The sequence below is a fragment of the Mytilus edulis genome, chromosome 7 (genome assembly GCF_963676685.1).
Source record: "Mytilus edulis chromosome 7, xbMytEdul2.2, whole genome shotgun sequence".
In the NCBI taxonomy this organism is placed as follows: domain Eukaryota; kingdom Metazoa; phylum Mollusca; class Bivalvia; order Mytilida; family Mytilidae; genus Mytilus; species Mytilus edulis.
In genome coordinates this window covers 19,592,386-19,608,436 of record NC_092350.1, presented here as the reverse complement: position 1 = coordinate 19,608,436, position 16,051 = coordinate 19,592,386, and the positions used below count along the sequence as shown (strand labels likewise).

At 31.6% G+C, this 16,051-nt stretch overlaps 1 protein-coding gene across 2 annotated transcripts in view; it reads right to left on the bottom strand.

Annotated features, from left to right (window-relative positions):
* Window positions 1–15,997, bottom strand: part of LOC139480967 (coiled-coil domain-containing protein 91-like) — a 73,389-nt gene extending 57,392 nt beyond the window's left edge. For both annotated transcript variants that reach the window (XM_071263960.1, XM_071263961.1), the window contains exons 1-3: window positions 15,904–15,997; window positions 10,739–10,807; window positions 9,319–9,406 (exon numbers count right to left, since the gene is read on the bottom strand). In XM_071263960.1, the coding sequence (XP_071120061.1) occupies window positions 9,319–9,406; window positions 10,739–10,789 (139 nt within the window). In that variant the 5' untranslated portion in view covers window positions 10,790–10,807; window positions 15,904–15,997. The remainder of the gene's footprint in view (window positions 1–9,318; window positions 9,407–10,738; window positions 10,808–15,903) is intronic.
* Window positions 15,998–16,051: the final 54 nt, after the last annotated feature.

The window sequence follows — 16,051 nt, the reverse complement described above, 5'->3', positions numbered from 1 at the left end:
TACATGCAGGAGCATTGTTCAGTCAATTATTTTAACATGCAATGTATAAGGGATAAATAAGATAGGGAGAATAAGTTAATTCTGAAAACAATATTTTCATTTTTATAGCTGACGATACGGCATGGGTATTTCTCATTAAATGAAGGCTAAACCGATGCCTACTATGTCCTACATCCTCGTTATTGGAACTTTCCATTTAAGAATTGAATGCTTCTCTTTGTAGTTTTATAAGGGTGTAAAAGCATTGAAAGTAGCACATTTTTCATTAAGGGCTTTATTTAAAATGTGTGCATTGCTTTTACCACCATAAATATTGTTTTAAAAGAATCATTCATTCAATTGTTATACCGGTAATTAGATTGTATGCATCATTGCTACAACCATGACATTAACAGGTGTATCAAGCTTTTCGTGTGTTAATTACTGCATTGCTACAACCATGACATTAACAGGTGTATCAAGCTTTTTGTGTGTTAATTACTGCATTGCTACAACCATGACATTAACAGGTGTATCAAGATTTTCGTGTGTTAATTACTGCATTGCTACAACCATGACATTAACAGGTGTATCAAGCTTTTCGTGTGTTAATTACTGCATCGCTACAACCATAACATTAACAGGTGTATCAAGCTTTTCGTCTATTAATTACTGCATCGCTACAACCATGACATTAACAGGTGTATCAAGCTTTTCGTGTGTTAATTACTGCATTGCTACAACCATGACATTAACAGGTGTATCAAGCTTTTCGTGTGTTAATTACTGCATTGCTACAACCATGACATTAACAGGTGTATCAAGCTTTTCGTGTGTTAATTACTGCATTGCTACAAACCATGACATTAACAGGTGTATCAAGCTTTTCGTGTGTTAATTACTGCATTGCTACAACCATGACATTAACAGGTGTATCAAGCTTTTTGTGTGTTAATTACTGCATTGCTACAACCATGACATTAACAGGTGTATCAAGCTTTTCGTGTGTTAATTACTGCATTATTTTAACATTGCCATGGATAACACATGCAGTAATTCATTGAAGCTGCAATATTTTATATAGAAATAAAATATGATATTGCAGTGCATCACAGTTGTTGTCAGCCAATTATAATTACCCACGCTGATGGAACATACATGTAATGAAATTATTTATCGATAATTTTAGGAAATAACAATACATGTTTTATTTATACAGAAAACTCAGAAATGAAGAAATAAGAATATTTTACACAAAATTTATTCTGAGTATCATAATTGTGGTTACAGTATAAATATTCCATTACTAAACCCATTTTGTTGTTTACTTCAGATGAAATTTACATAAGTTAAGGTCCCGATTAAACAAATAAAAATCAATAAAAAGGATGACTAGTTGATTAAGACTTATGTGTTTCACAAGTTATATTATAGACAAACATGCAATCTTGCACTAGATATTTCAATGAGATAATCTTTGTTCAATTACATCACATCAATAATGTATTATTAACTAATTACATTGAGTTTACAATTGACACAGAAAATATCATATCCTATTTATTGTATTTAAGAACATCTATAGTATAAAAACCAGATGCTCCGCAGGGCGTAGCTTTATACGACCGCAGAGGTTGAACCCTGAACGGTTGGGGCAAGTATGGACACAACATTCAAGCTGGATTCAGCTCTAAATTTGGATTGTGATTAAATAGTTGACACAGCATAGGTTTCTGACACAGAATGAATGTGTTCTAATGAACTTAAAATTTTTGTTTTCTCTTAGAGCAATTCACTATGCTGTTGAATATTAATCCTCTCAAAAAAATGTTTGAAGAAATTTTCTTTTTTATTTATGAAATTTCAAATGAGAAAAATTGAACCCAATTTTTTTAATCACATCCCCCTTTCCCTTATTCCAAAACTAATCTCAATTAAAATTTCTAATGGAGTTTGCAACAATAACTACTCATTTAAATACATCATAAAATATTAAGATGTAAAAAAAACTGCTTGTTATCACTGAATGGTAAAGATTATTTTAATTTATCAGTTGGTAGTAAAAAGTGAATATACATTGTATATTGTATATAACAAAGATTTAAGTTGATTCTGGACAAAGAAAGATAACTCAAATTAAAAAAAAATCTTGCTATTGCACAATATTTTGCAATTAGATATTTCTTGCTTACTATTCTGGACAAAGAAAGATAACTCTAATTAAAAAAAAAATTGCTATTTCACAATATTGTGCAATTAGATATTTCTTGCCATTGAGCAATACTGTGCAATTGAAAAGACTTGCTATTGCACAATACTTAATATAATAATTTTAGATCCTGATTTGGACCAACTTGAAAACTGGGCCCATAATAAAAAATATAAGTACATTTTTGGATTCAGCATATCAAAGAACCCCAAGATTTCAATTTTTGTTAAAATCAGACTAAGTTTAATTTTGGACCCTTTGGACTTTAGTGTAGACCAATTTGAAAACAGGACCAAAAATGAAGAATCTACATACACAGTTAGATTTGGTATATCAAAGAACCCCATTTATTCAATTTTTGATGAAATCAAACAAAGTTTAATTTTGGACCCCGATTTGGACCAACTTGAAAACTGGGCCAATAATCAAGAATCTAAGTACATTTTTAGATTCAGCATATCAAAGAACCTAACTGATTCATTTTTTGTCAAAATCAAACTAAGTTTAATTTTGGACCCTTTGGACCTTAATGTAGACCAATTTGAAAACGGGACCAAAAGTTAAGAATCTACATACACAGTCATGACAGTTAGATTCGGCATATCAAAGAACCCCAATTATTCAATTTTGATGAAATCAAACAAAGTTTAATTTTGGACCCTTTGGGCCCCTTATTCTGTTGGGACCAAAACTCCCAAAATCAATACCAACCTTCCTTTTATGGTCATAAACCTTGTGTTTAAATTTCATAGATTTCTATTTACTTATACTAAGGCCAACTAAAATTAATTAGTAGATTTTCATCCAAATTTTTTAAAAATAATGGGCGGGTGGGAGGATTTTATTTTTTAAATTTTATTTCATATGAAACCCTTTTGTGACGAGTTATTTATATATGCAAGTGTAATGATAAGCTTATATCATGTATACTCAAGTATGAGGAATCTTACATAATTTTTCAAATCCATAAATAAATTATACTATCTAATTGCGGCTTTAAAAACTAAACAACGAAAACGTGTGAGAAATGCTCTCTTCAGTTGGACTACCTTCACAAAATGTATTTGGGTTTCTAAACGATGGTTTGTATTCCCTTAAAATGAAGCAAATGCAATGGTATGCAATACATTTATTATCTATTATGAGTACATAATAAAATGAAAACTCGAATAGTGTTGAAATAATAGGGTTGGTACTTATGCAAGCTGAAATTATAATTATCATGTAAAACATGAACTTAATAAAAAAAAAAAGTATTGTTTAATGACTCTTTTGTGTGTATTGGGACATATGCTGTTTGTCAACATAAAAATAAAATGCGTATGTTTGTCGACTTTTTAAATTCAAAATACAGTCATAAATCTAACAAGTTCGTGCTTGTGTTTCAATATCTTTAATCCAGTCATGTTTTCTGTATCAATGGTTTCCACGATTCTTGTGCTTTGGGTATCATTCACAGTTTAAATTTCCTGACACAAAGCCATTGCATAAATAAAAAAATCCAGTTTTCTATTAAATCACAGAAATTTGTGACATACCCCGATTTGCGGTCTTGGAAACACAGTGTTTCTCGTAACACGAATATTTTTACGTCATTCTCGTAATCAATATTTACTCTCGGAATATGATGTTGTCATCATGAGAGCAGCAGAATATGTCGACTTAATCATTTTGGTTAGATTTACTCGAGGTGCAAAACCGAAATTTGAAACAGGAAGCTTCGAATGAAACGAAATTTAAACGGTTACCGGTAACGGAAATGAACAAAATCCAGAAATTGTAAATTTTATAAAATAAAAAAATTCGGGGCGGGCCAATTTCATAGGGGCGGGCGGGGATGAAAATCTATCAATTAATTTTAATTGGCCTAACGTTATGGTGCGAAAACCAAGAAAAATGCTTATTTGGGTCCCTTTTTGGCCCCTTATTCCTAAACTGTTGGGACCTAAACTCCCAAAATCAATACCAACCTTCCTTTTGTAGTCATTAACATTGTGTTTAAATTTCATTGATTTCTATTTACCTATACCAAAGTTATTGTGCGAAAACCAAGAATAATGCTTATTTGGGCCCTTTTTTGGCCCCTAATTCCTAAACTGTTGAAACCAAAACTCCCAAAATCAATCCCAACCGTTCTTTTGTGGTCATAAACCTTGTGTCAAAATTTCATAGATTTCTATTAACTTAAACTAAAGTTATAGTGCGAAAACCAAGAAAATGCTTATTTGGGCCCTTTTTGGCCCCTAATTCCTAAAATGTTGGGACCAAAACTCCCAAAATCAATACCAACCTTCCTTTTGTGGTCATATACCTTGTGTTAAAATTTCATAGATTTCCATTCACTTTTACTAAAGTTAGAGTGCGAAAACTAAAAGTATTCGGACGACGACGACGCAGACGACGACGCCAACGTGATAGCAATATACGACGAAAAATTTTTCAAATTTTGCGGTCGTATAATAAGATGTGGCATGAATGCTTATGAGATAATTTATATCCACAGAGACCAACGGACAAGGATTTTAAGCATAGGTCAACAGATGGCCTTCAACTGTGAGCAAAACCCATCTCATAAAGTAAGCTATAAAAGGTCTATGCATGACAAGATGCGAAACATTTCAAGTGAGAAAACTAACAGCCTGATTTTGGCTAAAAACAATAATAAAATTGCATTCCAATGTCTCCCACTGATAGATTTTTTAACTCCAAAACATTTTTTTTTTAAATGTAAAATGTAGACTATATTGAATGTAGAATTTACTTATCCAAGGAAATACAAATAAATGATCAAAACTGATTTTGAAACTCAGCATAGATATTGGTGAAAAATTACCATACAATTCCACAAGAAATGTAGGCTTGAAAGCACTTAAATTGCAATTTTCAATATAAATGATATTTCCAAGGGGCATAACTCCTGAAAACCAGATGCTCCGCAGGGCACAGCTTTGTACGACCGCAGAGGTCAAACCCTGAACAGTTGGGGCAAGTATGGACACAACATTTAAGCTTGATACAGCTCTGAATTTGGATTGTGATTAAATAGTTGACACAACATAGGTTTCTGACACGGAATCAATGTGGTCTAAGAACTTAAACTTAAAAAATTAAAAAATTTAAATTGGACATTAACCTATTATGGTCCAATATCCAAAATCTAAATGCATGGTTAGATTCAGCATATCATGGAATCCTAAGAATTCAATTTTTGATAAAATCAAATATTGTTCAATTTTAGACCCTTTAGACCTCAATGTGGACCAATCTGATAACCGGGCCCAAATATTAAAAATCTAAATAAATGGTTAAATTTAGCATGTTAAAGAACCACATATATTCAATTTTTGTTGAAATCAAACAAAGTTTAATTTTGGACCCCGATTTGGACCAACTTGAAAACTGGGCCCATAAATCAAAAATCTAAGTACATGTTTAGATTCACATATCGAAGAACCCCAAGAATTCAATTTTTGTTAAAATCAAACTAAGTTTAATTTTGGACCATTTGGACCTTAATGTAGACGAATTTGAAAATAGGACCAAAAATTAAGAATCAAAATACACGGTTAGATTTGACATATCAAACAACTCCAATAATCCATTTGTTAATGAAATATCAAACAAAGTTTAATTTTGGACCCTTTTGGCCCATAATTCCTAAACTGTTGGGACCAAAACTCCCAAAATCAATCCCAACCTTCCTTTTGTGGTCATAAACCTTGTGTTAAAATTTTATAGATTTCTATTTACAATTATACTAAAGTTATTGTGTGCAAAAACCAAGAAAAATGCTTATTTGGGACCTTTTTTTGGCCTCTAATTCTTAAACTGTTGGGACCAAAACTCCCAAAATCAATTCCAACCTTCCTTTTATGGTCATAAACCTTATCTTAACATTTCATAGATTTCTGTTTACTTATACTAAAGTTATTGTGCGAAAACCAAGAAAAATGCTTATTTGGGCCCGTTTTGGCCCCTCATTCCTAAACTGTTTGGACCAAAACTCCCAAAATCAATCCCAACCTTCCTTTTATGGTCATAAACCTTGTGTTTAAGTTTCATAGATTTCTTTTTACTTTTACTGAAGTTACAGTGCGAAAACCAAATGTCTTCGGACAACGACAATAACGACGCCAAAGTCATACCAATATAGGACCAACAAATTTTCAATTTTTTCAGTCGTCTAAAAAGTTGATTATGCACTTGCAGTGACAACAACTGAATTACAGGCACATACAAAATGTAAAACAGTTATTAATTATGGTTGTTATTGATGCATTAATAAATAACAAATTACTGAAGTGCAATTTATTATTTTCCATTTCCGTAATTCCCCAAATACAAAAATTCATGCATTCTAAATTTTCCAAACATTGGTTTTTTAAACCTATAAGAATGTTCTGCCATATGATACTGTAACTGTATATGCAAACTGAACCCATCATTACATTTACAGTTACATTATGTATTTGCATACATACTGCAGCTGTGCTATTTGAGCAGTCAAACTGCATTGACTGTATATTAAAATGTCATATACAGTCACTGACCGTATATCACCTTGTTTATGACGTTGACAATGCTTTTCCGTATAGTTTTATTTATGACGTCAATAAAACATATAGGTTCGCGGCAATTTTTACGTTGTCCGCTCACAATTAAAGAATGACGGTTTTTACCCTAGAATACTTCATTTTTAACAGTTATAAGAGTTGCAGTATATAAAGAATAACCATACATTGTCTCGAAAAATCAATCTGGTATTTGTACTTGGCTAGAAACAGGTAGAAATGCTCAGCACAGCCTAGCTTTCTATCTGTTTCTAAGCCTTGTACAAATAACATTGATATTTCAAGACAATGTATGGTTATTCTATATGTACAAACTACAATTACATACCGGTACATATAAATCATATTTTGGAAAGGTTTTTTTAACAACAACACTTTGGTATTGCTGCTGTAACATAATAAGATTGACAAGGGTAGTTACCCTTCATACACAAGCTTACAATATCAACTATAGATTTCTTTGTATTGAAAATCCATGTGCTGTTTCACTTTAGCATTTTGTAATACATATTTCATAATTTATTAAAATTCAAAATCAAAACGACTCTTTTCTCAGATAAGGAAAATTAAAACTACCGGTACTGCTAACATAAATAAAACTTTTAAAAGACACAAAATTTGAAAATCATCAATTCCGTCCTGTAAATGCCAAACCCCAATTTCTATGACTGTGGAATATGCTTAATGACACATCAACACATGTATTTGTTGCAATCTTTTTAGAACACTTGGTGGTTACACACATTTGACATGAAACATGCAGATATTCACAACATCTTATATCCCCAATGCTTGGATCATGCAATGGTTGATCCTGTGAAGCCAAACTTCTTGAATTTATCATGATGTTTCAAGTAGCAGGGAAAACGGTAAACAGACAGATATTTTTGTCATGGATTTCTCTAAAGCATTTGATATAGTTTCCCTACTCATCTCATTAACAAACTTCAACACTAAGGGTAACAGGATACAATGGGAATTAAATTTCTGGATAATTTTTTTTTTTTTAGCAATTGCAAGCAGACAGTAGTTTTAAAGGGAGAAAATCTGAGTATTTATTAAACATTCAAGTCAGGGGTTCCACTGGTCTTACTCCTACAGTTCATTTAGTTGCAGATGATAAAAAGGATACAATACCCCTATCCAGGTGCCCCGCAGGGCGCAGTTTATACGACCGCAGAGGTCGAACCCAAAACAGTTGGGGCAAGTATGGACACAACATTCAAGCTTGATACAGATCTGCATTTGGGTTGTGATAAAATGTTTGACATAATATGAGTTTCTGGCACAAAACAAATGTCAAGATATTACAAATCTATTGCACAATATTGTGCAATTAAAGATTTCTTCTTCAAATTTTGAGAAATTTGCAGAAAAAAAATGAAAAACTATTACCAGCCCCCTTTTGTTTGCAATTAGTCCAAAACCTGACATTTCTTTATACATAATTTACAAGTAGCCTAAGGAAGGTAAATCTGAACATACCCAACATTGTATGTTAAATGTTCTTGAGTTACCTCCCTTACACTGCTTTTTTTAAATTGTCTTAATTGTCCATTGACCAGAAACTAGTTTTTTCCCCTTTTTTTGGCCCTTTCGCCCCTAATTCCAAATCAATTTTCAGCAATAACCCCCCAAAGTCAATACTAACCATCTCTTAATGGTATGGAAACTTGTGGTATTATTTCAGAGCTATTTATACACTTAAACACAAGTTATTGTCTGGAAAATACAAAAATGCTTATTTGGGCCCCTTTTGGGCCCTAATTATAAAACGTCTGGGACCATAACCCCAAATATCAATCAATGGTATTAAACCTTCTTATTAAATTTCATAGAGATCCATACACCAAACAAAAGTTATTGTCCGAACAAGTTATTGACTGGAAACTACACAAATGCTTATTTGGGCCCCTTTTTGGGCCACAACTTCCTAAACCATTGGGACCATAACACCCAAAATCAATTCAAACCTTCCACCTGTGGTATGAAACATTGTGGTACAATTTCAGAGCAATTTAAATACTTATACACAAGATGATATCCTGTAAGTAGAAAAATGCTTGTTTTAGACCCCTTTGGGGCCCCTAATTCCAAAACCATTGAGACCATCATCCCCAAAATCAATCCCAGCCTTCCTTTTGTGGTATTGAACCTTCTTAATAAATTTCATAGAGATTTATTCACTTAAACTTAAGTTATTGTCCGAAAACCAATGTGTCTACGGACGACGACGCAGACGACGATGACTTCATACCATTATACGAACGCAAAAATTTGTTGCGGTCATATATAAACAATGAAGTAATTCCTAAAAAAAGACAAATTCAAATTCAAACAGCTTCCAAATTCATTCCAGCAAAACACAGAATCTTTTTTTCAGAAGATCCTGAGGTCCCGAATTTAAAGAAATCTATTTCTGGACACCCCGAAATTCGAAAAAAGAATTCCTGGATCCTGAAAGGATCAATCCCGAAATCCCGAGTTTAAGAACACCTGATCCCTGAGTCATGATTAATGTTCTCCCCCTTGATTTAGATATACCCTGTAAAGACTTACCTGCAGCAAACACTGCCCATGGGGAAGGACTGGCCTCTAAACCTGATGCCTGTTCCTGTGTTACATTAGGAGGGACAGGCTCAGCTACCTAAATGAAAGAAAATTTCTTTAAAATACTTCTTCTGATTTATCTGTTTGATAATCTATCAATTAATTTTCTTGACTTTATAATGTCTAATTATCAAAGCATAGTCAATCAAAAATTTTACCTAATCAAAGGATTTTTCTGTAGTTTTGTTTGCAAATTGTATAAATTATATATAAAGGGAGATAAGGGGCTTCAGTGGGTGTGACCTCTAAATGGCTTATTTTGGTCTCTTGTGGAGAGTTGTCTCACTGGCAATCACAAATCATTAGTTGCCAGTTATTATGCTGATAGTTGGTTGGTGGTGCTTCATTGGCACTGTGGCTTCCTCCACCAATAAACACTGGATGTCAAACAATTGTCATTTAACACCAACAATCACCAATTGATCAGTTAAGACAGAGATAAGAATTGCTTGCTAGAGTGGAACATTTAAATTGATAATTTGAAAGACTGTGCTGTTTGTATGTATATTGGAGTGGATAACATTATCAAGCACTCCTAACAACATTTGACCAGTAATATAGATCAGGTAAACCTTGTCTGACAGACATGTAGACCTAGCAAGAAACACATATACCAAATATAGTAACTAGTTATCATATTACTCATCAACATGACAAAATACCTTTGTTTTGTTGCAAGTGAGTCACATATGAAAAACAACTTCAAAATTATTTATTGATACTGATATTCTTCACCATCAGTATGATAAGATTAAGAAGTAAATGACAGCTGTCTGAAAACCAATCAACTCTTGTTAATAACTGTTTTGATGACAGGGTGTTTACATGATTCAATAAGAGCATGTGTTTACAGCAATTAACCATTAACCATTAAAGGTACATTTGGTACATTTACAAGGGAGGTGAGAATGTGGTGGACATAAAAGGTAATTATAACAACGCCAAAACATGACTTATTAGGAAATGATGTATTTATAAAATAATTTCATCATTAGCTTGTAAACAACATGAGGAATTTAAACTGTATTGTATGCCACTTTAATGATCTGAAAAGTGTGTCAGTGTAAGGGATAACTGCCAAGACTAAAAGATGGACAAAATCACATTTCTTTTTTATATATTATATCAAATATTTTACAGTTATGTTTCAGTGTTATTCTTAGTGCATGTAGTGATCAAAAAGTGAAAGAAAGAAAAAAACAATCAAATTCACAAAAATTAACATTTTAGAAAACCTAGGCCTGGTACTGATAATGATTATTAATTAAATTTCTATTAGCAAATCAACTTAATCTGGCTCTATAAGTAACTGTGTGTGATTCTTTTGAATTTACATTACAATTGTATCAAGAGAGATAACTCTAATTACTTCAAATCCACCAAAGTCTCCAAAATCATCCTCTTCTTCACCAGGGTCCATTTATCTGTTTGTTTAAACCTAAAATACAAAACAATTTTTTATATTTCATTATGGATAAGTCTATCTACTATTCCATTGACAAAAAAAAATTCATCAATAATGTTTCAACACACTATTATCGTTGATTATTAACACCTACATGTACACCAACTTGACTTTATGTGTAGATTATTGAGTTTTCCACACACTGATGTTGTAAAATATCATCCGCAAGCCACAATGTACGTGTAAACTTTCTTGACTTCACATTATGTTGAGCAGCTGATATTTAGTTATATGTATACGTAGAAGATATAATAATCTGTTTATCAATCTTATACTAGTTTTTTTCCCTCCTTTAGAAAAATTAACACTTGACAAAAGCAAGCTTGATAACATCTCCTCACATATTGTGACATTGCTCATAACTTCTCCTCAGAAATTGTGGTGTCACTGATTAATAATGTCTCCTTACATCTTAAAGCTTTGATATGAGAATAAGGTACATGTAGCGACTTAGCACAGAGATTAAACAAATATGACAAATTATGTTACAAGTCTTTAATATAAGGTAAACCAACAAATTTTTGCAAGCAATTTTTTTTAAAGTATAGAAAAATAACAAAAATATAAATCATTGCAGATATGTAAAAGTTGGATCTTCCTTATAATAAATACCTCCTAGTTGTTTAATAAACATGATGTGTTTCTTTGAATGTGCATGACATTGTATGTACTTTCCACAAAATTAGAAGTCCAAATTATGATGTTTTGAAAAACTGTTTTAATTTGGCGTCACAGCAAAATATTAAAAAAGACTTTCAAGACATTGTAATCATATTGACTATTACTACATTAAATGTAAAAATCAGATGGATAATCCAATATGGTTTGATAGGATATAATTTCAATTAGAGTTATTTCTCTCGGCCTTCATTTTGGATACATGTAGGTCAATCATGGTAATGGCTTTATTTCATATTAGACCAACCGAATTCAAACATGATCTACTACAATTAAGGATATTTACTAGATTGGAGTGATGATTCAACATGATCAAGTAAGAAAGCAAGAAATTAAATTGTTCAGAAAACCCCTTTTTTCTAGTCTGTCATGTCTGTGGCCAGTAATTTACTAATCAACCATTGAATTTGCTTAAATAAATCCATGAAGAAATTTATGCATGTAGACCCCTAACATTGGCAAAAAAAAAAGGAAGTACTTCCCCAAGGGTATCACCATCCCAGTAGTCAGAGCTTCAATGTTATAAATTATCATATCTATGATAATAATTATAATTTAACTGTTCACAAAACTTTATATATATGTCGTGTACAAGTTGCGATTTTGTACAGGTTATAACATGTACAAAAATATTGTACATGTTATAACTTGTATAATGCAAAAATACAAGTTATAGCATGTACAAAAGTACCTCGTACATGTTATAACCTGTACAAAATATTGCTTAAAAATGGTTTTAACTTGTACAAAATTTAAGATAAATCTTAATGAAGTAAAATATACATTTAAATTCACCAATGCATAAAGAACAACAATAAATATAGGCCAAAACGTGTCTTTTTCTGTAGAGGACAATGATCACAAAGTTTAAGAAATATATGTTTTATGACTTATGTTGGCAAAATGTGTTTTCATGTAATTGTATGTATTATGCAGTCGATCATGGCTTAAATAAGTGTGACACTATTTACTAAAAGCTTTGCATTTCCTAAATGACTATGACATGAGATACTAGTAGCTAAATTCTTCCAAAAATGTAAGAACAATGCCAAATAATTTTGGGTAGTACTCCTCCCTTTCGTTTTATAGCATGCACAGACTAAAACAATGTCTTATATGCTTACTCTGTAAAAGCAAGAGAGAGCTGAAATATTTCTCATCGGACCATGCTTCATTATTACTATCTTTGGATCTACTCTTCAACATTTTTGGCCTTCAGCATGATTCATGTTAATTGATAACTCATTTTTTTTATAAACTATAACTAGGATCATTGCATGAGGCGAATGTCATTTTGATGTTTGAAATATATATCCTCTACTTTGAAAGCATGTATTTGTGGCCTTTGGATGTTGTTTGCTCTGTGGACTGTTGACCGTTATGGAATAACCGTTTCACAAACGATATCGGATATGTTCCTTACGTCGTAACTCCAATCCCCTTCCCTTTCATGCATGTTTGTCTTTTTCATATTTAGCCATGGCGTTGTTAGTTTATATTCGATTTATGAGTTTGACTGTCCCTTTGGTATCTTTTGTCCCTCTTTGTTGTCTTTTAGACACATACCCTATTTCCATTCCCAATTTTATTTGTCATGTTTGTAGCCACATCTATCCTGACCATCCTATTATGTCTTTTAGTGTCAACTAGAATGAAAGTATTTTACTATTGCCTTCAAAGTGGACGCTCACAATTATAATTCATCAAATAAAGATATGTCCATAGATAGGCATACATTTAAGAGGATCATAAGACATGTCCCTAAGAAATGTCTTATGACAGGTCTTAAGAATGCTTCGTAATACCGACCTCTGGACATTAACTGTATCAAAAAAGGACAAAACATACTAACATGGAGGAATAATAAAAAAAGTTATGAATATATTATTAAGGTTAATAACATATGTTGCCATAATAGAAACATATCAATATTTTACGATTTTGTACAAGTTAAAACCATTTTTAAGCAATATTTTGTACAGGTTATAACATGTACGAGGTACTTTTGTACATGCTATAACTTGTATTTTTGCATTATACAAGTTATAACATGTACAATATTTTTGTACATGTTATAACCTGTACAAAATCGCAACTTGTACACGACATATATAACAGGAAATGAATCTTATAGGCTTTTCAGAATAAAATTGATAAAGTTTCTGACTTTATGAGACTTCACAACATTTATGGATTTTGGTAGCTATATATATAGTCTGACTGAAAAACTTTAGGAATTTCTAAATAAATTAACAGCATAATTTTAATTGTCAATAAATTTATAAAAACTTTTTCATTAAGTAGATATATATTGTCATATGAAATGACTACAATAAGTGTGTTTATTTTTATGTAAAGTGTTTTGTTTTATAATGAATTTTGGAATAAAATCAACGCAATATTTTTATTATTCCGTGTCATGTGTTTGCATTCTGTACCCTTTTGAATTGAAATGAATGCGATTATAAATATTAAATTTAAAGACATTGATTACAAGATCGATACACTGGCATCACTTTAAAACTAAGTTTGAATGCCATTTTATTGATATTATCAGATTATTAGTATAATAGAGAGTACTTTTTTAACACGTCTAGTTCAGTATTGTGCCTTCATTAACTTTGACTCGATAATGGGATATACTACAATTAGGTAGTGTCACATCTTGTCAATATATATATATATATATATGTTCCTGATTTGGCCTATTTTACTTTTCTATTTATGCTTCACCATGCTCACTGGCAAGGACTGACCAGTAGTTCTTTGGCAGTGTCTGCGCGTACCCGCATGTGGGTACGAATAGTCAAATTGCCTTTCTAGGCTGCACGTACCCACATGCGGTTTTATAATAAAATGTCGTCGGATCGGGAATGAAACGTGAAATATATACGGAATTTGTTGCAATTAGTGAATAAATTGATTAAAACTACTCAGAATTTTTATAAATATACACACATATATATAGGCAAGTGAACAGTTTTTTCTCAGTTAGTAAATATTCTTAAAATGGAAGAGAGTGATATTATAACTGTAGGGAAGACATTTCAGACTTATAATGAATTATAAAGATTTGTACAGAACTATCAGGCGTTAAATTTCATACAATTGATGAAAACGTAAACCTCCAGAGCATTAAAAAATATTTTACCACTGAAGCTTGGTAACAACTAAAAGTTAAGATCATGGAAAGAAGGGAAACATGCGACTGGATATGTATAAAGGGTAAAAAAAAAACTACACGATCAGGACTCGTTGGCATGTGATTGCTGTTTAGACTGGCAACATTTGAAATGTGCAGGGTTGAAATCTGTGCCAAAACAATCATATTGGATATGTAAAATTTGTTCGAAATCTTAACTAGTCAGTTACATGAATCTTTTATAATTGGTTTAAATTGATTTATTACTTGCTTCTTTAATTTTTATAAACTCAAGCTTTAATTTTAGTAGTTTTATATATTTTAAAATTTCAGTTTCTGTTTTACATTTTACTAAAAGATTATTTTAAAATATCATATGGGTATATTTTTAAATTATTAAAATGTTATTCTTTAAATTTTCATTTAAATTTTATAATAGTATTAATTTCTATCATGTTTTTCTTTTTAATACAGGGACTGTACAGTTTCATTTTACATCATTGTGCATTTAATTTTGCAATGTTTATTATGTATCATTATTTAATAAATACTACTGTGGATTCATTTATTTTCGTGGGTATCAATTTTCGTGGATTGCTAAAAACTTGCATATTCGTGGGTATTTGATTTCGTGGTATTGCCAATCTCTGTATACAAGGTTTATTAAAAATATGATATTCGTTGAACATTTTAATTCGTGGTTCACCTGTACCAACGAAACCCACGAAAATTGGTATCCAACGAATAATAATGAATCCACAGTATTTCAAAATATTATTTTTCATACTCTTCCCTCTCTCTACACGAAATCCCCATATTATCGATAATTTCCGTATACATTTCACGTTTCATTCTCGATCCGATGGCATTTTAATAGAAAACCGGATGTGGGTACGTGCAGCCTAGAACGGCAATTTGACTATTCGTACCCACATGCGGGTACGCGCAGACACTGCCTAGTTCTTTTGAAGGAGGTGCACAAGTTTTGGCAAATCATAATTTATTCAACATACGTATGATAAGTTTGCTGCTTAAATTATGTCAATCGAAAACTATTGATGCCATTATAGGTATAAAAGAAGAAGAATATAAATTATGTATAATGTAGTATCAGTATGTGATGTTTGTATTGTTCATTTCATTCATGTCACAGAATATAATTGACAATGACATGATTATGGTAACATAGATTATGGTCTGCTATAATATATAACATTCCAAGTGTAAATGTATAAACAGTTGTAATTACGATTTGTGTATCAATATTTAAATGTTTTTTTTATATCTAGAACGTCATTCACTGGAGGCTGACATTTTGTTTGGCTTAATATCAGTGAAAACTCTAGAGAAGCCCGAAAAAATGTGTGTCTCTGCATTTTTTGTATAAATTAACGACA